At 52.2% G+C, this 22,469-nt stretch overlaps 10 protein-coding genes across 10 annotated transcripts; 7 read left to right on the top strand and 3 right to left on the bottom strand.

The window, feature by feature from the left end:
- Window positions 1–515: 515 nt before the first annotated feature.
- Window positions 516–2,166, top strand: A1O5_00153 (uncharacterized protein; the record flags this gene model as incomplete). The annotated part of the gene is made up of 2 exons (XM_007740773.1): window positions 516–1,462; window positions 1,518–2,166. The coding sequence occupies 2 exons, from the start codon at window positions 516–518 to the stop codon at window positions 2,164–2,166; spliced, it is 1,596 nt and encodes a 531-aa protein (XP_007738963.1).
- A 141-nt stretch (window positions 2,167–2,307) lies between these two features.
- On the bottom strand, window positions 2,308–3,390 carry A1O5_00152 (uncharacterized protein; the record flags this gene model as incomplete). Its single annotated transcript, XM_007740772.1, has 1 exon — window positions 2,308–3,390. The coding sequence occupies one exon, from the start codon at window positions 3,388–3,390 to the stop codon at window positions 2,308–2,310; it is 1,083 nt and encodes a 360-aa protein (XP_007738962.1).
- A 649-nt stretch (window positions 3,391–4,039) lies between these two features.
- Window positions 4,040–5,492, bottom strand: A1O5_00151 (uncharacterized protein; the record flags this gene model as incomplete). The annotated part of the gene is made up of 3 exons (XM_007740771.1): window positions 4,040–5,033; window positions 5,090–5,197; window positions 5,257–5,492. The coding sequence occupies 3 exons, from the start codon at window positions 5,490–5,492 to the stop codon at window positions 4,040–4,042; spliced, it is 1,338 nt and encodes a 445-aa protein (XP_007738961.1).
- Window positions 5,493–6,298: 806 nt separating this feature from the next.
- A1O5_00150 (uncharacterized protein) lies at window positions 6,299–7,292 on the top strand (the record flags this gene model as incomplete). The annotated part of the gene is made up of 2 exons (XM_007740770.1): window positions 6,299–6,693; window positions 6,767–7,292. 2 exons carry the CDS (start codon window positions 6,299–6,301, stop codon window positions 7,290–7,292), a joined length of 921 nt encoding a protein of 306 aa, XP_007738960.1.
- Window positions 7,293–7,999: 707 nt separating this feature from the next.
- On the top strand, window positions 8,000–9,015 carry A1O5_00149 (uncharacterized protein; the record flags this gene model as incomplete). The annotated part of the gene is made up of 3 exons (XM_007740769.1): window positions 8,000–8,271; window positions 8,324–8,768; window positions 8,827–9,015. The coding sequence occupies 3 exons, from the start codon at window positions 8,000–8,002 to the stop codon at window positions 9,013–9,015; spliced, it is 906 nt and encodes a 301-aa protein (XP_007738959.1).
- Window positions 9,016–9,612: 597 nt separating this feature from the next.
- On the top strand, window positions 9,613–11,892 carry A1O5_00148 (uncharacterized protein; the record flags this gene model as incomplete). Its single annotated transcript, XM_007740768.1, has 4 exons — window positions 9,613–9,805; window positions 9,829–10,669; window positions 10,723–10,783; window positions 10,843–11,892. 4 exons carry the CDS (start codon window positions 9,613–9,615, stop codon window positions 11,890–11,892), a joined length of 2,145 nt encoding a protein of 714 aa, XP_007738958.1.
- Window positions 11,893–12,957: 1,065 nt separating this feature from the next.
- A1O5_00147 (uncharacterized protein) lies at window positions 12,958–14,446 on the top strand (the record flags this gene model as incomplete). The annotated part of the gene is made up of 3 exons (XM_007740767.1): window positions 12,958–13,245; window positions 13,293–14,078; window positions 14,135–14,446. 3 exons carry the CDS (start codon window positions 12,958–12,960, stop codon window positions 14,444–14,446), a joined length of 1,386 nt encoding a protein of 461 aa, XP_007738957.1.
- A 1,130-nt stretch (window positions 14,447–15,576) lies between these two features.
- Window positions 15,577–16,533, top strand: A1O5_00146 (NADPH2 dehydrogenase; the record flags this gene model as incomplete). Its single annotated transcript, XM_007740766.1, has 1 exon — window positions 15,577–16,533. One exon carries the CDS (start codon window positions 15,577–15,579, stop codon window positions 16,531–16,533), a length of 957 nt encoding a protein of 318 aa, XP_007738956.1.
- Window positions 16,534–17,134: 601 nt separating this feature from the next.
- On the bottom strand, window positions 17,135–18,881 carry A1O5_00145 (uncharacterized protein; the record flags this gene model as incomplete). Its single annotated transcript, XM_007740765.1, has 2 exons — window positions 17,135–18,169; window positions 18,222–18,881. The coding sequence occupies 2 exons, from the start codon at window positions 18,879–18,881 to the stop codon at window positions 17,135–17,137; spliced, it is 1,695 nt and encodes a 564-aa protein (XP_007738955.1).
- A 961-nt stretch (window positions 18,882–19,842) lies between these two features.
- A1O5_00144 (uncharacterized protein) lies at window positions 19,843–21,498 on the top strand (the record flags this gene model as incomplete). Its single annotated transcript, XM_007740764.1, has 3 exons — window positions 19,843–20,138; window positions 20,198–20,774; window positions 20,836–21,498. The coding sequence occupies 3 exons, from the start codon at window positions 19,843–19,845 to the stop codon at window positions 21,496–21,498; spliced, it is 1,536 nt and encodes a 511-aa protein (XP_007738954.1).
- Between the last annotated feature and the right edge of the window lie 971 nt (window positions 21,499–22,469).

Raw genomic sequence — 22,469 nt, 5'->3', positions numbered from 1 at the left:
CTCGCTAGATACATACACACCTGGCAGGATTATACTATGTCCTTGGAGCTCACCCTAGACCCCGCCGCTTTCCCGCTCCCCGCCCTTGGTGGCGTGTTGCTGCCCCGTTCCAGCGCTAGTCTCCAGACCGGGAACGTTGGAATGAGAAGGACAATGGCCTAGCTCGCTAGGTACTTGGTATGGAGTAGATAAACCCCATATCATATGTAGATCCCTGAGAATCGGATTGCGAGCGCTTTTATCATCTATGTGCCCGGAATCCCATCAAATATCGGAGACCAATCCCTCCCCTCTCATCCATTCCGCTTCTAGCGTAGCCATATACAATGGCTTTGCAAGTTTGTACCAGATGTCGCAAGAGAAGAATCAGAGTGAGCAATGTCTGACGGTCTCATGCCCATAGTCAACCCAATTAATGGCTTACAGTGTGATCGCGGATTGCCAGCCTGTAAAAACTGTCGGCTGGCTGACGTTGATTGTACGTTTTGGGATGACTCTCTCGGTCAGGAGATATCATGCAGGTCAGTAGGTATGACATCTCAAGTTCGGTCCGTCAATGCCAACCCCAGGCCAGTTACCTTCACTCGCTCCAGCAAAAAGTCCAAAGCCTTCGGCTAGAGATACAGCAGGCTACTGATCCAACAAGCCTCGCCTCGACCGCGACCGCGACCGCTTACCAGGCCGATGTGGTCCCTTTCTCTAGAGAGGGTTATCACTTGCAGGTGGCCGACCCTGACGACCTCCCGACTCCTTCAGACACTGCTTATCTGGGTCCTGGGAGCTCAGCTCGACTCGTTCAACGCTTCTTGACGACCTCGGCCAATTGGCACATCACCAACAACATTCAGATCCCAAGGCATCTACTTCCGAACGGTCAATCCCACTTGACCGGGCTTCAAGAGCCTCGAGTCGTAGTGCCTTCTTTTCCCATCACCAATGAACTGCGAAAGGTAGAGCTGCATTCTCTGGTGCCGCCTTCAACACAACGAGCAATCATTGAGCATTACTTGAAAATTGTGGCCCCGGAATACACCTTGCTTCCTGTCGAACAAGAGACCGCCTTGTTGATACATGAGAATCCTCTAAAATGGATCAGCTCGAACAGGGACCATCCTGCGGCATCTTCGTTGACCATCGTGTTTGCCATCTCCACCGCACTCATCACTCGGGATCTTGACTCCAACCTGGCGAATGTCTCCTTGCGAAACAAAGAGGATATCCAAAAACTATCTCTCGGCGATGCGGCGAGTCAGGCCCCCCCGATCGCGACCAGTTGGACCTGCGCCGCTTTATGTGCCCTCGCCTTGATCGAGTTAATCTGTCCAACATCTGGCCAACTTTGGGACCTCCTGGGGAGAGCCGCATCGACGATGCAAGACCTGCAGGAAGGTTGTCTGCTTCGACGCTCGGATCTAGACGCGGATTTGCGAAGACTGGAGCGTGCCCTGCTCAAACTAGAGAGGTACTTCTACAATTACCATCACTCTAAGGTGCCGGGCTAATACCACTTCTAATAGCTTGGCTACGATGCATTTTGGACGTCCTTCGTTATTCTTCGACACTCAGATACAGCTCCATCTCGAAGACCTCCCCACGCCGAATTTGCTTTCAGACGAGCTCTACATCGCAAGTTGTCTGCACAGCATTGCGCGTGCGCTGACGACCGTGCCTGTCCCAACCGAAACGTTTCTCGAGGCTCTAATCCCCTATCCTCTCCAAGTCAAGTCCCTTGGCTCTGAGATTGATTTGTCTTCGGCAACGCTCTACACAGCTTTAAATCCACTTTTCACCGACCCGGACAGGTTCGCTGGGGTTGGCATCCTGAACATGGCATCCCCAAGAGTGGTTCACGTAATTGCCAAATCCGCCTCTGTCATCATTGATCACTTCACTCTGCTCAACGAAAAAAATTCGATCATCAGCATTTGGCTGGCTGCTGAGCGAGTTCTCGAGGCCGGTACCGTGTGGGCGGCCAGTCTAGTCCACCAACAACGTTGGGCAGGCCCAAGACCACAACATCTCTCTGCCACAGGGACTGATGTGGCCCTGAGTCCAATTGTCAAGGTATCCAGTCTTCTGGCTTCATTTGCAGCGCGGTGGAAGGCCGGGTCCGTATACGTGAGTACCTGGGAAATCGTGGTTGAATCCCTTTGGAAAATGGTGTGAAGCGTGGCATACCTCTATCTGATCACTAAACTCTTGAACAATTGCTGCTGCGGCTATTGATAAATCATGGACTTTGCAGACGACATGCCCCAGTCAGCTGGCATTGCCGTCGACACCTTGCAAAGACATGAGCGCCCCTACCTAAAACGACCAATTTACAACTGGTAGATTATCACAAGGTCTGCCGATCAGCACCTTTCCTGTGCAGCTCTTCAATTCCATCATGATGCACGCCAGAGTTGTCATCCTTTCCATTCCAACCGCTTCAGCAGGCCTGTCTCTGCAGATCGCCAATGGGCTTCCCTCTTCATCTGACAGTTTCTCACGAAGCGACCGAAACGTTGTCGTCGCATTCTTTTCCCGATCAATGTCAGTCAACTTCTGAATGCGAGCCAACCGCAGGAACGAATTCGGAGCAGGATGATCTACCAGTTTGGCGGGCCGATTCGTCCCGTACAAATGGTTTGTGTGTGCCACATACCCATTGCTAGGCAAGATCAAGACATTGCCCCTCGGCGAGCATTCGATGTTGACGTGCTTCCCGGTTCTGTCGGCAAAAATATAATTGGCAGTACACGCCAGGCCAAACTGGTCGATTATGCTAAGTGCGTTGTCCACACTCCTAGCATATTGCAGAAGACGCCGTGACATGACATGGACGGGTAGATTGAGTTTGTCGAAAGCGCCAGATCGGAGAGCATTCATGCACAAGCCGAAGCCAGCACTATTCATCCCGATCTTGCCCACAATGCCTGCCTCTCCGAGAAATCTGAGAGCGATGTCAGACTCAAGAGGTTTGATATACAGGAACACCATCCCCTTGTGGAGCTCCTCGAGCCAGTCCCAGTTCTGGGCCAGGAAGATTTTCCCATCTTCTCCAACTTGACTGATCGAGGTACACCCGTCCGCGTAGTTCGTCAAGCAAATCTCACTCCGAACGTTCAGAGTCAAGATATCTTCACGCGTCAGGCCACCACCAGCGCCGTCGGCGATACCTCTCATCTCCTCCAGAATCTCGGGATACCTAGCCTCAAGAGTCGGAACAAATTGGACGACAGCTTGTTCTCGTGCTGCCTCCCATGAAATTTTGGCCGTCTCCTGAAAGAAGCTGGTATATGTGGCTATGTTGGTGTGCACTTCGACACCAGCGGTACTGCCATGTTGAAGGCCAATCTCGTAGGGAGTACCGGAGCAATGGATAGTCTTGACGGACGGGTGATCCATTGTGGCTCGACATTGGATGGTCATCTTCGCAGTGGGATAATGTTCGCGTCCACCCAGTGGATAATTTCACGAGAAAGCCTTCAACAAAATGGCATCCAACCTGAAATATCATATATACACACACGTTGCCTGCCATATCAGAAGATATAGCCCTTTCAACATGTCACCCGTGCTGGTATTCGGTCCTCGGTCACACTTGCCAGGGCTTGCGAGCGTCTCCACGCGTGAAATCTGAATCACCTGGTTGTTGGCTAACGGATCTCACCGAGAATCGGCTTTACCTCTCGCCTGAACCCGGATCTCCAATGGTTCGCACAGTGGCCAACCAAAAGATTCGCTGGGCTTGAGCGTGAGTGTCAAATGCAAGGACCGCGCCCTTCGATGGCCGAGGCGCCGAGTCATCCTGTCGAATGACAAGGAACTATACAAAGAAAAGTATCGTTTCTGATCGACTCAATAGGTGCTTTCAGACCAGCAAAGTGACCTCGTTAGCAGGCTTAAGGGGTTTCGGCCATGTACCTCTTGTACCAAGGAGAGCTCTCCCAATTTGTGCGGTCGGTTCCTATACTACCATGAACGGATAGACCTCCATATCTGGTTACAGCTGTGTCAGGTCTTTGGATGTTCTTCAAGACAAGATCTGAAGATGTCACTTGAGGGGTGTGTAAGTATCCCCTTGATCCCAGTCGTGGTCATTGAGGTACATCCCCACACCTTTTCCATCCCGTTTCCAGATCTGACCATCCTTCATGACGAAGTCCACCTTTCGTAAAGCATGCTTATCCTCCCTCGGGTCTGAATTGAGGGCGATAATATCGGCTCTCAACCCTTTGTCAAACCAGCCGAATCGCATTCCACATAAATCTCCTCCACAAGCCTCCCAGCCTCCAACAAAGCAGGCCTCCAAGACATCTTCTAGCGGGAGACCAGCTTCACGCATGAGCTCTATCTCTCTGACCCCCTGACCATGAGGATAAGGACCAGTATCTCCTCCACAAGCGAACCGGACACCTACTTCGTGGGCCAGCTTCGTCTGCCTCTTGATCGCATCGAAGCGGCGATGATGAACCCGCTCACAGACAGCGAGGGTCGGACAAAACACAGTTCCTTTCTCTTTCATTAATTCGAACAACTCCTTGTCTGCGAAGTAGGCGTGTTCAATGGTATGCACTCCGGCTTTGACGGCGATCATTGCTCCCTCGATGGTTCCGGCGTGACATGCCACCGGCGCCTTACCCATTTTCGCTTCCTGAACAAGAGCCTCGACTTCTTCCTGTGCGAAAACGAGCAGGTCCGGGTTGGGGTCCGCCGGAGGGTGCGTGACGCCAACAATATAAGGATGTTGCTGTGCTGGAGGGTATCGCATAATGCGGCGGCGATAATCGGCAAAGTATTTGATCACATCCGCACCGGCGGCTAGGCGTCGCCTCACCGCCGTTCGGACGTTATCTGGACCATCGACCGCCTCGCCTCCCATCGGCAGGCACACGCCGCCTGACGAGTTCTCGGTGCGAGGCTCATATGATCCCGTGCTGGCTAGTGCGCGTGTGGCCACGAACATTCGTGGTCCCGGTGTTAGGCCGCGGTTGATGCAATCCCGAAGTTGAGCGTCGCCTTCTCCCATTGACTCCGAGCTTAGATCACTGGATCTCGTCAGTCACATGGAACACGAAGACCGCATTGTGAAGGCAAAGCTCACCGATAGGTTGTGTAGCCCGCGAGCAGAGCCGTTCGGCAGTGGTTGGCCGCGCGGACTATTCGCTCGACAATGCTTTCATCGCGCTTCTGGAGCAGGGACGCACGTTCACTATGTTCCAAATTAACCACTCGGAAATCCCAAGAACTTGCTAACAGTCACAACCGTACTCGTATGAGTGAAGGAAAACATGTGTATGCGCATCAACAAAGCCCGGCATCACAATCTTCCCTCGAAGATCGACATCGCCTTCTGGCACAGATTCGCCCAGGGAGCCTGGTGGACGTTGTGCGACTTCCACAATCAAGCCGGACTTGGGGTCGACAGTGACGGAGACATCTTTAACGAATGCCTTCTTCTTGGGGTCAAAAAGAATCGAGGCGTGAACAGTATATGGTGCTGCCATGGCGGCTGTGTCGCTTGAGCTTTGACCTATATGGGAAGAATGGGCACCTCTTTGTAGATGACATTCATATTGTTTCTCTGTTTTGCAGCAGCATTTGCCAGTGTCCAAAGGTCACCTTTCAAACCGAATGCTGCGGTTAGGGATCTACAGGCCTGCCGGAGATACCATGCTACTTTGAGAACAGTTTCCTTTCCGGCTGACAAAGGTTGAGACTCCGACATAGCATGAGGTACACATTTCTGGGCCTCCTAAACGGTGGAAGCCTAGCTCGATAAGCAGCTCCTCGCTCTCCTCCGACATCTTGTCCCTGCAGAAGTTGCCCACTCCCCATCGAAGGCGCAAATAGCGGAGAAGCTCATGGGTCAGTCACAATCCCTAGGTTGGTAGACGAATGTTCGCTCTCCTCCGTCCGAGGCACAGGCAGTCTTTGGGGTTGACGGGTTTAGTTACCACGATGAATCTCTGGTCGCCGCACTTCATTCATCGCGATCGCATGCACGGATGCAGTCTGATGAGGTCCAGGGTCGAGTTTGCGCTTCATTGCGTATCGATTAGAATCCATCCTTTTCAGAGATTTTATCGTGCAGTCACTATCTACCTGGCCGCCGAGGTGCAAAAGAACTTGTTGCGATCAACTCTCCAGAGCCAGATCCAGAATTACGTCGTGAAGAACTTGGCCATCATGTCAATATCTGTCCTTGCAACAGGAGATATCGTTATCAAAGACAAACTCAGTCGCCCCGACCGGCAATGGAACCATCTACGATAGATTGCGGACGGCGGATTCGTGCTTTGCAAATCTCGAAATGCCATTCACGAAGGATGGATACCCTGCTGAGAAACTTATACCTCTGAAAGGTGATCCTGCTCAAGCCAATGTCATCCGCGAACTTGGCATCGATGTTGTTACGTGTGCAAACAATCACGGTATGGATTTTGGCTTCGAAGGGCTGCGGATGACTTCCCAGGCCCTTGACACCGTTGGTGTTGCCCACGTTGGCAGTGGAGAGAACGTTTTCGAAGCCTTTGCGCCTGTCGTTAAAACACTGAATGGTGTGAAAGTGGCATACATTGGGGTTACGACCACACTACCGAACGGCGCCGGGGCGGGAAGATCACGACCTGGACTTGCGGGCGTACGGTTCTTCAGCAAATTCGTCGTCGACACGGTCACAATCGATGAGTCTCCGGGCATGGCGCCGTTCGTGGAGACGGAAACATATAAACCGGATGAAGAAATACTTCTGAAGACCATTCGTCACGCGAAGACCCAGGCAGATGTTGTACTGGTGGCGATCCACTGGGGGGGTTCCCTACGGATGGGTCCAAAACAGTCAAGACGAGATTGCAACCTATCAACGGCCTTTGGCTTATGCTATGATCGATGCAGGCGCATCTGCGATATTTGGGCACCATCCGCATGTTGTGCAGGGCGTGGGATTTTACAAGGGCTCTCCCATTTTTTATTCACTGGGAAACTTCATCTTTAGCAACAGCATCGTTACTCCCTCCGATGGGTGGCGGAAGTACCCCCCATATAGCTGGAGCAGTCTGCAACAGACTTTGTCCGATATCGGGGCTCTTGCCAAAGTTTCCTGGGCAGGAGGAAAGCTGGCGAGCTGCTCTGTCGTTCCGGTAACCCTTGCTGAAGATGGTGAACCTCTTGAGGCTACGAGCGAAGATGCTGAGGTGCTATTATCCCGATTGGGCACGCTTTCGAAGGCTTGTGGAATGGAATTTGGCCCGAGGAAGCAAGCAAGAGGTTACGAGATCCTCATCTCCGAAAATCTAGAGTGTTAGGTATGTAGAGCGGACGCGCCGACTTGACTAAATTTTTGCCCAACTTGCCAGCCGTTTCCTCAAGCTTTGGCTGGTCGAACGCCCCCATTCAGCTCGCAGTCCTGAGCTTTAGGACGGATGCGAGACGACTTTCGCCTGTCTACACTGTCATTGTCCTCTCTACAGGATGTCATCAATTTAGAATCGCCCAAGTCTCTAACATCGGCACTTCTCCCAAGGACCTTAGGGGGGGGATTAAGGCCACTTGAGGGTGGATTAGTATGTCTAATCTCTCCCACGGTGCCGAGCACTCGGTACATAGAAGATGTCCGTTGCCCTAGCTCAAGCACCCTGATCGAAGGCTATCTCCGCGGCTAGTGCCAGAGGTGGCAAGGTGATCTCAAACCACGAAGTAAAAACCCTCGGCGGCCTCGTCTGTCAGGACTTGCAATTCGACGAAATGCACTCGGCACCGAGGAGTCTGGTTGAATTGTCAGCTCGGGCCGTGTTGTGGTTGTGCACAACTTGTTGCTGATCTACAATGCCACAAGACCTCAGACATTCATGGCGAAACGCCTCCAAACCCCTCTGTTGAAATATTGAGCTGATTTGTAAAAGCATTCGATATCGCCTTCTATATATGTAAACCTGATCCGAGACGGGGGAGCCAAGTGAACAACCAAAGGGTCGAGATTGGGCTTTACTCCCTAGAATTATCTTCACAGACCATGGTCGAGGCAAATACATCGACAGTCCAGGTGGACGACGGCGTCAAGCTGCACGTCCGACTTCTCGGGGGCGATTCGACCGGGGCGAAACCTCTACTCATCGGCCTTCATGGCGCACCAGGAATGTTTACTCACGCAGAACCGGAGGCCTGCTTCAGTCACCTCTCTCCTCTTTTCCGAGTTCTGGTGTTTGATGGCCGAGGAAGTGGTGCCTCGGACATGATCGGGCCTTACTCTCATGAACGCTGGATGAAAGACATTGAGAACCTCAGGTGCTTTGTGTGTGTCAGCGAGATAGGTTGCATGACTAACCGGTGACTGCAGGGCATGGGCCGGAGCAGAGACGTTTGTGTTGGCCGGCCACTCATATGGGGGCTTTTTGGCCCTTGACTACGCCGTCAATTATCCCGCTCGTCTGCGTGGCTTGATATTGATAGACACCTGGACTGTTGGAACACTCGGAGCAATGGGAGCTTTGGCAAACATATTGACGTCGGATAGAATCAAGGTGGACAAGGCACGTCAGATCCGAGTTTGGTCGGGCAACCTCCTGGGCGACACGGACTTTCAAGAAGCAATTGCAGAGATGCTCCCCTTCTATGGCCCTCCCGAAGACCCGTCGAAGGCAACAGCTCCCGACACGGGTGATCAACCTACGTCTGCAGCGTTCTTTGGGCCAGGGGGACAATTTCATTCCAAGACCCAAAACTGGGCTTTCGGTCAAAGCATGCCTCGCTTCGACGTTCGACAGCGACTCAAGGATATCACGGTAGGCGTCTTCCTGTCCTCTTCATCACGCTGACAGTTGACCGTCTGACAATTCTCAGGCTCCTACCTTGGTCGCTGTTGGGCGCCATGACTATGTTACACCTGTGAGCTTTGCGGAAGAGATTGCCAGAGAGGTCCCGGACGCGCGGCTGGAGGTATTCGAGCATTCAGGACACAGTCCTCAATCGGACGAACCCGAGAAGTTCCGCGAGGTTCTCCTAGATTTTTTGAAAGCCAGGATTCTATGAAAGATGTCCACGTACGCGGTATAACCATACCCAGTACTGGGTAAGGGCGGTGGTATTGGAAACAGCTCGTGCCAGCAAGCCGGGGCACTTGTGCAACCCGTTAGCAGATACTTGACTGAGGCCCCTGAGGCTCCTGAGGCCATCGAATCGCTGTTCTGGCCCGGTTAAAATGCCAGGACCTCTCCTTGGACGAGTGTGGTGGTTAGGCGCAAGGGGGCCAACTGGGGGCCAACTGGGGGCCAACTGGGGGCCAGGCATGCTCACCAGGCTGGTGGCTCCTCCACCCTGTCCAGAAGCGGACTAGGCGGGGCGAACCGGCATGGGTTTCTGTACTCGGCGAGTCGGTAATATAAATGGGTGCTTGCTTCCACAATAACTTCATCACACTTCCTGCGCACTTCGCCTATGTCTGATCGATGCTGTGTATGCTCACCAACAGTGACTATTCATCCTGCTTATTGAAACCTTTTGCTGAGCCCGAAAGTTATGTCCTGCCGTGCTGCTACCTATCCTTGACTTCTCGCTCCACAAAGAACTGACACTTGGGGCCGGATTGACACTGGTCACGAGCTGCCTCGCATGAAGGAACGCCCCTCGATGCCGGTCTTCGTCGTGCGCAGTCACCGATCTGGTATCGATGGCGTCCGCCTCATCCGATCCTTGGAAGAGACGCCGCCAAAGCAAAGCCTGCGCACGCTGCCGGAAAAGAAAAATACGAGTACGACCCAGGTTCTTGACCTCACACGCTTCATTCTCACGGCGGCTTCTAGTGCGACTTCCATTACCCGACGTGTGGTGCATGTTCAGCTGTAGGGGCCACATGTTTGGGCTTTGACTCGATCCACGGGATCGACAAACCTCGAAGCATTGTTCGGGATCTCGAAGACCAAGTTGGCCGTTTAAGCGTCGACCTGGCCGCCGTAAAAAGCCAGACCTGCAGCATCTGGGACACGGTGGGTGGCACGGTGGAGAGACTGACAACCCGCCTTGCAATAGTGACCGTCGAACCCACTGGACGACCCCGCAAGCAGGAGCAGCTCCTTCCGCTGGTCTCGAGTTATTTTCTCTCCGACTCGCCCTTACCATATCTCAACCGTCAAGCCCGGGATGCTACGAAGGGTGCCGAACCTCAGGTCCAGTCGTGGCGGGCCATGGCAATTTCTTCAATCCCTCGCCATGTTGTTGACGCCATGTTAAAACATTACTGCGAGACGTACCGCCCGCAGTACCCTTCGATTGGCGAGGAAGACCTGTACAGAGCCAGAGACAAGGTGTACGAGAGTTCGCAGCTTGTTGGCTACGATGCGTTTGTGATTTATATCACGTTAGCCATCAGCTCGAATACGCTCATGCATATCGATGAGAAACGGGCCGCAACAACTACGGATGGTCTGTGGGCCACGGCCGTCGTGCACCTAGAGCAAGTTGGCGCCACTAGCTCATGGGAGCGCCTCCAGGCCTTGCAGCTTCTTACCCATTATGGGTTCCTGAACCCCCAACATGTGAACGTCAGTCACTGTGCTGCTGCTGCTAGCAGACTGGCCTTGCATCTCGGCTTGCATGAAGAATTGCCAATCTCAACCCAGGTAAAACTGGAGCCTGCCATTCTGAATACTCGACGGAGGATGTTCTGGAATGCATATGGTATTGACGCGTGAGCACTTCTTTGGTCCTTATGTTGTGCTCCAACTCTGATAAGTCCGGTAGGGCAGCTCATAGCGTCCGCTGTCAACCTTTTAAGTGGTCAAGACCGGCGATCACGGCAAAGGTACCTATCAGCTACTCCCGCGCAGACTGTCGTCGAAACCGACTGACACCCACACCCAGTTTCCTGATTCCGAGTCTCAAGCGATACCAACACACTCTGCTCATATGTGGTCGTTACGGGAGATCGAGTGTGAGATCACCTTGGGCTTGTACTATCCTGTCTTTGCACACCAAGCTTCCAATGCCGATACTTCTTTCGAGTCCTGGTATATAAGCATACAAGCGCGGCTGGAAGACTGGTATCAGGCCATTCGTCAAAGCATCAATCTCACGGAAAAGATTGAATTCCATGAATTGTTGTTTCAAATCCAGGTGTTGAGGTTGAACCGGCCTTCGCCTCGTTGTCCTACGCCAACCAAGGAGATGCGTAAAAGGGCTGTCAAAGCATCTATAGCCTTGATCAAGGAGTACACCGTGCTCGATCGACTAGGTAAGATGTTCATGCTGTGGCATGCTGCTCATTGTGTCGTCGAAGCCGGTGTCTATCTACTTTCGTCTGTCTTGACGGGCATCGAATCCAAAAGCCAAGATCGCCGACATCTAGGAGGAGAGGACGTCAATATTTTGGCCAGATACGTCAAGACATTTCCGAGTCTCATTTGGAAAATATCCCGTCGCTGGCCGAGCGTTATGCCCTACGCCTCTGCCATGGATGCCATTTCCGTCTCAGTCTTGGAGAATTTGCATCAATGGTCAGATGGACAAGACTCATGGAGCTCTGACTTCGTCTCCCTGAAACAAAGGCTTGATCAACTGACCCTGTTCTCCCCGACACCATCCAAAGAACAAGCTCCAAGAAGTTATTCACCACAGACCGGGGAAATCGACCAGTACCAGGGATTGCCTACCTTCTCTCATTTGCCCGGGCAATCTTACACTATTTCTGAATCTTCAAGTTTCCAACTTTCAACCAACCGAGAGCTTTCTTCGATCAATTCCGGCTGGTTGGGCAGTCAACCGGGCCCGGAGCAGAGCGTTCCTTTTGTCCCAGAGTCCTACACCCTCGAGTACGGTGACCCAATGGCATGGGACTTTTCTGGAATAGATTCAGAGGAGATTTTCGCTGCACTACTGGAGCAAGGACAGTCAGATATCTTGATGCTTCAATGATGGTACCTTCGAAACGGCGTCAGCTTGTTACGACTCGGTTCTGCATGGCAATGATCTAACATGGATCTTTAAGCCTCTGACATCAATAAAGCCATTCAGAATAGGACTTGAGATACCTGCACGAGCTTGTCGTTAAAGCCATCGCTTCTACTGTCCGACCTTCGAAGAGATCTATGGAGTTGTTGACACTGGTACTTGTTGCTTCGTATTGGCTGCCTTAGGCGCCGGGGGGACTTCTCATCAGATCATGATTTCTGGTCTTCACTTTCATCTTGCCGCGTGTGTCTGGGCTGCTCGCCTGCTTGAGACAAGGGCTAGTTGAGAAGATTTTGTCAGCTGGACGCGCCTAGGATCTTCATTTGATCGACCGACCAATTCTCAAAGTGGGCAACAATCGTCATCCTAAAAACATCCTGCAGAATGCTCAACCAATACCCAGGAAGCCTGTGATGCAATCTAGGGTCATACCAATTACAGAACATGCGTTAAACCTAGACCTTGCCTCTGACGGAGACAAGCGAAGTATACCGATTGAGAAACGTTCTCTTGCGTGCGGTGGATTCGGTGCCACTCGCCATGTTCGTTCTAGACGATGCTATACGAGGTGCCTAAATGCTAAGGTTGCGGGAGGCGGCTATCAGCGCGAGGCCATCACTTATCAAGGGGGAGTCCCGTGCCCAGTATCTGAGGACCTCCCTTCAAGCTCACCAGGCAGGCTTTTCGAAGAGGGAAGATGCAAACACTAATGATGAAATGTCTGCCGAGCATCATGTAGACTCAGCGCGGCCCTTTCCACCACAAAGTCACTAGATGGAGGTCTGAGTATGATGGGTTGAAAGATTCTGTGTCCGGGCAGTCTTGACGCCCTCACTTCATAAAGGGTCAACCTGCCTCTCACGATAGGTTGAAGCTCACGATTTGCGCACCTTGAACACTTTGGTCCTCCATCATGGCTCTTAAAATTCCAGGTCTCCCACCACTTCATTTGCACTCTCCATATTGGCAAAAGAAAGTTCTCTCGGATATCGCTACTAGCATATTTTACTGACGGGTAACAGTGTCAATATGGGAGTCATCATAGGCTTGACCGCGGGACTCTATCAGGCACTCAACCTACTTGGCGCCGGTGGTGGCAAGCCGAGCTCCTATGAAACCGTGCAAATTGTGAACAGCACACTTTGCGCCATTTGGTTTTTCTCCTCAGCTTTCGGTGGCACCGTGCTCAACACGATTGGACCTGCTCTATCGTCCTGCATTGGGGTCATTGGTTTCATCCTCTATGTCGGCGGACTATGGTATTTTGATGACACTGGCAGGAATTGGTTTGCAATCTTTGGAGGCGTCGCCATAGGTGTGAGTCCAAACATCCGTTTGATTTGGTTCCACTGCTAAGAGGGCAGCTCTCCGCTGGCCTGATCTGGGTTACCATGGGATCGATCGCCATGTCATACTCTGAAGAACAGGAACGAGGCTCGTTCATCGCCATGTCGGTCAATTTACAAGCCGTAGGCGCGGCCATTGGAGGACTTATTCCCCTCGTCATCAATCGCAACCGGACAGATGTTGCAGGTGTCCCAACGGCTGTCTATGTCATCATTCTGGCCATGATGGGCGTCGCCGGTCTTCTTTCTTTTCTTCTGCGAGATCCTTGGAAGATTGTCCGGGATGATGGGACACGACTCTTCACAGTCAAGTCCCGGGGCTGGATTGAAGAGCTGAAATCTAACCTAGAAATTTTCAAGGACTGGAAACTCCTGATCATGGTTCCAGCGTTTCTCCCTTCGGAGACTTTCCTGGTTTACTCAGGCTCGGTCAATGCTTATCACAACAATCTGAGGACAAGATGTCTCTTGTCTTTCATGGCAGTCATTTGCCAGGTTCCCTGCGGCTATGGATTACAGAAGATCTTGGACCACAAGACCTGGCATCGCCGTAAGAGAGCATTCATCGGACTCGCTGTTGTGGGCACGTCGCTTATAGCTGCTTGGACCTGGGAGATCATACGCGTTCGCGACTATGACCGTCGCAACCCACCAACCCATCCTCTAGATTGGAGTGAGCCACGATTTGCTCCTATTTTCATCCTCTTCGTGATGACTTGGGTGTCGAGCGTACTGTTTCAGTACATTATCCTCTACTTCCTCAGCGCCATGACAAACTCACCTCGCAAGTCAGCCGTCTATGCGGTGAGTTCCTTCTCCTTTTCCGCCCTGAGAATGTCTCGACTAATGATGGCATTAAGGGGGTCTACAGAAGTTTTCTCGCCGCCGGTGAAGCCATCTGCTTCGGTCTCGACTCCATCGCTGTCCCCTATATCAAGGAGGCTGGTACTATCTTTGCGTTCTACGCTACTGGGGTGATCGTCTTCATTTACTTGGCCGCCTTTCACATTACCGAAACCGAATATTTTACCGGCGAGGAGGGTGTGGTCATCCCCAAGCATGTCGTCGAAGAAAATCCTGAGAAGGCAGCCGACGCTCAGGTCGAGATGACGATTGCAGGGCCACAGCAAGAAACATCCCACGAAGAGAAGCGCAAGGAGCTGGCGGTCTAGAAGTCAAGGCGGCTATCCGGAAGTTTGGGTGTTGCCACTATAGTCGGTACCTAAAGGCACATATGCCGGCCTGCTAGTCGATCCTCGACACATTTGACTTCGCCGAGTCGCCGTGTTGACGTTGGAGATTTGTTTTGAAAAGAAAGAAACGAAACGGCGGCTAAGTATTCGACGTCATAGTTTGTGTATATAAACATCCGTCGAAGATGTGGAGCCTACGTTGCTTGGGCAAGTACGAGCACAGAACTTCTGGTCGACCTGCTATCATGAATCTGACGTTCAGCACGAGTCCCGACTGAGCCGATATCTTGCCATCGTGGCGGAGTTTGCAAGCCTGACGCGGACATCGATGGCTAGAGACCTCCTGACTGACAACTATCTCGCGTCCACCTAGACATCTCATCTGACGGTATTTGAACGGGGATAAGCGACGAGAGAGGCTACTGGCAACGGAGCGACTCCGTTGCACGTTATCCGACTCTAGCCCTAATTGCGCACGCTGAAAACATTCCTAGTGTCTTTGGCCTAAGGCTCATAGGGCTTGATCGGTCCGTTTTCAGACCTGATGGCCACTTAACCAACATTCATTGCAGATTCGAACTGAGACGTGTTTAACTCAAAACAAGACGGACTACTCGGTATAATCGTCATCGGTCCAGGTATTTCTTTATTTGACGACCCCCACCAGCAAGTGGGTCAGTGGGTCTTTTTCTAGGATCGGTTAGGTTCATAAAATGTATACCCGGTAATGTACAAGGTACTTCCAGATCCACTTAACGTATTCATCTGTCACAACGGAACCAAGCGTGGTTTAAAGTGCTTGGATACAGCGCTCGAGTTTCTGCTGATTCTTCCTGAGCAGCATATGTACCTGCTTGAATGCGCAAAATGTCTAGGTAGAGTGCAAAGGTCACACAGGTTGAAGACATCGGAATCCTGATCAGCGAGCTCATACGATTCTCGCCCTTCCTTAGCTATTATATTTGTAAGCGTGGAAAACACGCATCGAGCATTGAAGCCCCACCACGAAGTAGAAAAACCCCTATCAACCAGTCTCGCAATGCTTCAAAGACAGAGAAAGACACATCGACCTTTGGTCCTCTGGACAATATCTTCGTCAATAGTTCATCATGGCTCGCGAACGGCTGTTCTCCCCACTGCAGCTTGGCAACGTCAAACTCAACCACCGGATCGCCATGGCACCACTGACGCGGTTTCGAGCAGACGAAGACGGCATTCCAATCGATATTGTAAGAGACTACTACACTCAACGCGCCTCAACCCCGGGCACTCTCATCATAACCGAAGCTACACTCATAAGCCCCCGGGCATCCGGTATGGCCAATGTGCCAGAGATCTGGAACTCCAGGCAGATTGCCGCCTGGAAAAAGATCACAGACGCCATCGCTGCAGGTTTTGATGGCGTCGAGATCCATGGTGCAAATGGCTATCTGCTCGACCAGTTCCTTCAGGACGTTTGCAACCGACGTACCGACAACTATGGCGGAAGTATTGAGAACCGTGCTCGATTCGGACTGGAAGTCACCCGAGCCATCATCACGGCGGTCAGTGACAGCAAGAAGGTCACGATTCGATTATCGCCATGGACTGATTTCGACGGCAAGAGAATGGGAGATCCGGTGCCTCAGTTTTGCTACATGGTTTCCGAGCTCAAGAAGCTTGGTCTCGCCTACTTGCATCTCGTCGAGAGCCGCTATGCAGGGGACGTGGCGACAGCCTCGTACCACGTGCTGACACGGCGAAATGATCCATTTATCAAGCTCTGGGGACCGCAGACGCCCATCATATTAGCCGGCGGGTTTACGGCCGAGACAGCAGAAAAGGCCACCGAGGAGATTTACGCAGACTCAAACCTGTGCTGCAAACTCCTCTTGATTTGCACTCTCCCCGGTTCCAAAGTCTCAGACAATTGGAGCTTTGGATGGCGCCATGCCTTTTGTCAGATTGCCACCACCTGTATGACCTCCGTAGTGCCCCCGAATCAACACCACACAACTCTCGAGCGGTGTACGTCGTTGGCAAAGCACAGAAGTCTGCCGGCCCTCAGATGGAGCCGAACTCCTTGAGAACCGTCGATGCCGTGGACGACCTTTTGGCTTCTCGCGACACGGCGAGGACGGCGGTCAGCGTCGTGTAAGCGCCTGCACTAGGCTAAGTGCGTGATATCACTTGGGCCATTTTTGATCGGCTTGGCATCTGAGCACTCCTGAATCCTGATATCGAAAGCAGCTAAGTCTTCGAATTGTACAGCTATCCATTCGTGGGCTGGAAGTCTCGTGGGATATAACCATTGCTTGCAGTCCGTCTTCGTGAGTGGTGACAAGGTGTCTAGTTTCTCGGGCGCTTTATTACGCATCATCATGAACTCCATGGTGAATTAGTAACCACTTGCGTGAGGGACGGTTTTCAGGGCAGCCTCTGTTTCCGGCCACTACATTTCAATAACGCTTTATCCGGGCGTTGAGACCGAGTGTCAGATATGGCCATCGAGCTTCCGACAAACGTGCAAGTTCCGTTTGGTAGCTTGCTAACCCTTTGTATGATACCCAGCGTTCGCTAAAGTTTGACCTGGACTATATGTTTTCGGTGACGCCTGTCGGACCTCTCCTCGCGGCTGAGGTGAAAGAATTCCCTTTTTTTCCCAGCCAATTCGGAGACCCCTGCAGCTTACTGTTGCGTGAATTTGGTTCTCGCCCACCAAAACTTACATTGCTCATCGTAACAAGCCTCGAGAGTCAGCTCGGCTGGCGTCCCAACATCTCCTCCTATCAGCTCCCTATTTCCTTTGCCCAGAATCATGGTGAGAGGGCGATCGGGAGTGTACGGCTCCCACGTGGGACGATGATTGTACCTCCCGCGCAACTTATTTGGATTGCCACCGTGGCAGATGAAGCTTGTCATATAGGCATGGAACATGCCCGCCACTTCCTTTTGACCATGAGACTGTGAAGTTGTGGCACGATCAAAGGTTTCGTATCCTAAGTTATCCGCGTGGGCAGCACCGCCATAGAGTGTGGTAAATACGTCCCAGTGGTAAAGGTACACCGGGGGCGCGCCTGCCATCGACGAGGCGAGATGTGCTGTTTGCCGGACTGGTGCAATAAGAGCGTACTGACCATATGCGGCCTCCGCGCGCATGTACTCTGGTCCAATGTCTTCACCCGTCCTCACGTCTTGGTATGTGGGATCCCCGGTCAACGGATCTGGGTATAAAGCATTCAACCGAGCGATATCTCCTCCAGGTAGCCCTGGAAGAAGAGTTTGCATGAGCTGAGTGAATTGTTCTGGGTGCGATAGCTTCCGATCCACGTATAAAGACCCTTCGTTTGTACAAAATCCGGTCATAAGGGGAATCTTGTAATACTGCCCGCGGTGCCAGCTCTCAAGTGGTGGCTGTCGAATGATGTCTCCATCTATAACTGGACGGAAAGCCCACTGCATCGTAGGCTTGTATTTGTTGAAGACAGCATCTTGAGCACCGGTGATGGTAGATAGAGGTAATTTGCGTAGGTAGGCAAAGGTGTCATGAGCCGTAAGGTCTTGTGGACACCCTACCTCAGCCAGAAAATCTGCAAAGTACTGTTCGATAATCTTTGAGTCGTAAGGGCGGCAATCCCTTGTGGTGGCTGAACCCGACTCAATTATAGCCCGGTGAAATGGGCCGGGATTTTCATCGCTATAATGAAGAATAAGATGCCCAATCTACTTTGGCATTAGAGGATGTCCACTTCGATTGGTCTCATCTTGTACTTACAGATATCGCTCCCGCGGAAAGTCCGATCAAAGTCACGTTATTCTTATCGCCACCAAAGGCGTGGATGTTTTCCTGCACCCATCGAAGGAGGAGTCTTTGATCTTGGAAGCCAAGATTAAGAATTCCTTCCTCCGCCGCCTTTTTAGAGGGCAGGAAGCCAAGCGCTCCGACCCTGTAATTGAACGAGACCGCTATGAAGGGCTCTTCGGACCAAGCGACCATGGACGCGGTGTTGTGCATAGACGAGTTTCCGCGATTGAAGGCACCCCCATGGATGTAGACCGCCACCGGTAGGAGGGGCCCCGTGCTTGACTCAAGCCTCGGCCTAAAAACGTTGACGGTCAAGCAATCCTCGCCGTAGACCAGAGGAATACGGGGTGGAATCAGGGGGTTTCCCGGGGCTGCTCTGCCATATTCCGACGCGTCGAAGATTGCCGACGAGGGCTCAACTGGGAGGGGTGGTCGAAATCGAAGGTCTCCGACTGGAGGCTGAGCATAAGCGCAGCCTAAAAAGCATTCTACCGGCTGAGGGAAGCCATCCGTTTGCACGATTCCCTTCAGCCTGCCTTGTGGTAGAGTCACTAATGGTCGCTGGAGGTCTTCTGAAATCGAATGCGTTGTCTCGTTTTCTGAGTTTATTGAAGCCCCGACGTTACCCATTGCTGCATCAATCTAGGGATCATCCAGTTGGTTGGAATTGAGAAGGAAGAGAAGTTCTTTCTGTGACAGAAACGGCTTCAAATACCCTTCTAATACCCTACTCGGCGAGATCGGGGTACCGGAGTGCCAAGAGGTCTCCAATATTACCCAATCGGGTTAGTTCAACTCCCATCCATACCCGGAGCAAGAGCAAGAAGCAGCAATTCATGTCGACAATTTGGCCGACGTCTACCCAAGACAGAGGAATGGCACATCGCATGAGCTGATCATTATGTCTGCTCGCCGGGTAAGGAAAGCACCATCGCCACGCTTGACCTGGGTGATTATGCAAGCACGGCAGGAGGCTCCACGACACTAGCCCTCCACCAATTTTGAAGGCAACCCGTGCTTAGTTGGCTTTGTTTCCTACCGTTTGCTATTCTACCCCTACTATCTCCTGCCACCTACCGTGGTCTCCGCGATGACTCCGCATGATAAGCAGGTGCTGATACAATATGCGGGGATAAATGGCTCGAGAGGTTTGACAACGGAGTTGAGCCGCACATAACGAATAGCGCTAGGTTAACCCCTTCCTTTCCAGAGTCAATGGTTGGTGAGGACCGAGGTTGCACGGCCCACAATCTGCACGATACCATGGAGTGGGCGACAAAGTCGTGGAAGAGGTTCGATCCGGCATCGATACCAAGGTAATTTCCTTTCGCCAGACGTCCTGTATGACATTTCTCCAGTCGCCAAGCTGCTTTCCTCCGGCCTCAGGACCCTCGGCAACGGAGAGAGACGAGTCTGTGCACAGGTCCGGGGAACTCTCGATCGTTTGACCATATATCCCTACGACTCAGCTATAAAAGACCATTCGGGTAAAGACATGTCCAAGCCAAAATTCCCGAGCATTTCCTCTCCGCAAACCCAACACCTGTGCTCAATCCGACACCTCATGCAAGTTGGCATATTGCCAGCAGCAATGCCCTGGACGTCAGATGACCTGAAAGTTGGCGTGCCTGCCGAAGGGCTCTTCATCGAAGAACAGCCTGTCAAGGTCGCCAAAGAGGCCGATGCTGCTCTTTCTTTCACTTTGGGAGAGACCGTCACTTACGATGAGGTTGAAAACAAACGCATCCGGCGCACCATCGATCGTCATATCATCCCTTGGATGTTCTTGACTTTCATGGTGCAGTATTTTGACAAGACACTCCTGAGCTATTCTTCAGTCATGGGCATCATCGAAGACACCAAGCTAACATCCTCAGAGTATGCCTGGTAAGATCCCTCTTACCTATGCTAGACCAGGGTTAAGTTGTGCTGACCGGACCTCGCAGGTGCGGATCCATCTTCTACTTTGGATACCTGGCATTCGTCTATCCCCACAACCGATTGATGCAACGCTTTCCCCTCGCCAGGTATCTATCCGTCATAATCGTAGTGTGGGGTGTGGTGCTTTGCCTTCACGCAGATTGCACCAATTTTGCCAGTTTGATGGTGGTCCGATTCATCCTCGGCGCTCTTGAAGGAGCCGTCACGGCCGGTTTCGTGCTCGTCACGGCACGATGGTATCAACGTGACGAACAAGCAACACGAACCGCATTTTGGTACATTGGAAATGCGGCAGCGCAGATTGGAGGTGCTGCCCTCGCATATGGTGTTGCGGCAGGATTTCTCGGCAACCCCAGCATCACATTTCCCGGCTGGAAAGCCTTGTTCATTCTTTCGGGTGGTCTCACCTGCATCTTCGGCGGCTTCATGTTCTGTTCCTTCGCCGAATCTCCTCTTACCGCCAAATGGCTCAATGACCATGACCGACACATTGCCATTGAACGTCTTCGGGTCAATCAACAAGGTATCGGCAGCAAGGTCTTCAAATGGCCACAATTTCGCGAAGCGTTCACAGATCCACGCGTAAGCTATTGACCAGATACTGGACGTCATCTTTAAGCCTGCTGCTGACAGTATGCTCTAGACTTGGCTCTGCTGTATTTTTTGTGTCCTGTGGCTGATCCCATCCGGAGGCCTGACCGTCTTCTTTGCGTTGCTCATCCAAGGTTGGGGATTCGACTCCAAAACCACACTCCTCATCAGCATGCCTAGCGGTGTGACTCAAATTGTAACGAATCTTTTCTTTTCATACCTCGCCGGCAAGCTTCGAAATCGCATGTTGACGGCAAGTTTGGCCATCATGCTCAGTATACTCTCTATCGCTATCATGACCGGTCTGTCCAGCCACGGCCCCACAGCTCATCGCATCGGCCAATTGGTTGCTTATTATATCATCCTGGGAAATTCTCCGTCCCCTCTGATTCTGATACTCAGCATTGTCAGCACCAACGTGGCAGGATACACAAAGAAGACGACAGTCAACGCATTGATCTTGATCGCCTACTGCGTCGGTTTCCTGATCGGACCTCAGACGTTCCGCGACCCTCCATACTATATGAAGGCGAAGTATACCATTCTTGGTGTCTATTCGGCCTCTTTGCTGTGTATCTTGGGGCTTTGGTGGATCAACTGGCGAGCGAACCAAAGGCGAGACCTGGATGCCGCCGAACTTCCACCTCAACCCAACGGCCAGGAATTCTTGGATTTGACGGATAAGGAGAATAAATATTTCCGGTATGCGATTTAACGCTTGAGGACGATAGGATCCGATCACGCAAAAGACGGGTTTCCAATTCCGTCACCCTGATTCTGGGTAAAAAAGCATTCCAATCTCAATAATTCAGGGGTTGCTTGGGGTACGTTGCAGAGCAGGTACAAGGGTCACGTGTCCAAACGAGCTGTGTTCGAGTATGGGGTACTGTATTATGTGGTATGATATGCTCCTCATTCGTTTCGGCTCCCCCGTTCCGGCCTGCGTCTCCGGCCATCTCCATTTGATGTCAGTACACAGGAGTTTTCGAGGATTGAGATTGGGGGAGGAGGGAATGTCCGATTTTAGCCGGTAGCATGTGGTAATACACTACAGGTACAAGTAGGTCGGCATTTAGGCAGCAGCGGGAGGGCTCGCCGATCGTTAGGGGGCCAGATTAGGCTGGTGAGGCCCCGGCGCGCTTGCTCCGGGAGTGCTCAAGGAAAGCCTCAGGGACTGCTTAGAGAACGTCCATGACGGGAGAGCAAAGGGCGGCATCACCCTTGTCCCAATCCGGGCTGAGGTGCGAGCAGTTTTTGCCTACCTCCTGAAGTAGTACTTGTACTGTAGGTATTCATCTTGGCGGCGGGGAACACAGCTTGCTTAGCCTTAGTGCACGCACGGCTCATGTGTTGCGACAATTCCCCGCCGGTGGGAAATACTTGTACAAGGCCCGAGTACATACTAGGATTGTTCGTGGCCCAGCAGCCCTTTGGGCGAAAGCAAACAAAGACAAGTCAGTCAGTCATGCTTTTCCATCTTGCATGCTACAACCTCGCAGAATGTCGGTGAAGTTGGGGCCTAATGAGCCCCGGTCCTGGTTCCTGGCTCCTGACTCTTTGCCGTATTCCTCCTGCTATAAGCCCTTTACCGTCCTATACGTACCGTCCCTTCCCGATCCTCCTCATCCCATCACTGACCGCACTGACATCACGGCGACACGGCAAGCGCGGCGACAAAATAAACCT

This window comes from Cladophialophora psammophila (genome assembly GCF_000585535.1).
Source record: "Cladophialophora psammophila CBS 110553 chromosome Unknown aczJe-supercont1.1, whole genome shotgun sequence".
Taxonomy (NCBI): domain Eukaryota; kingdom Fungi; phylum Ascomycota; class Eurotiomycetes; order Chaetothyriales; family Herpotrichiellaceae; genus Cladophialophora; species Cladophialophora psammophila.
Note: the sequence above shows the minus strand (reverse complement) of the source record. Positions and strands in the feature narration are given on the sequence as shown.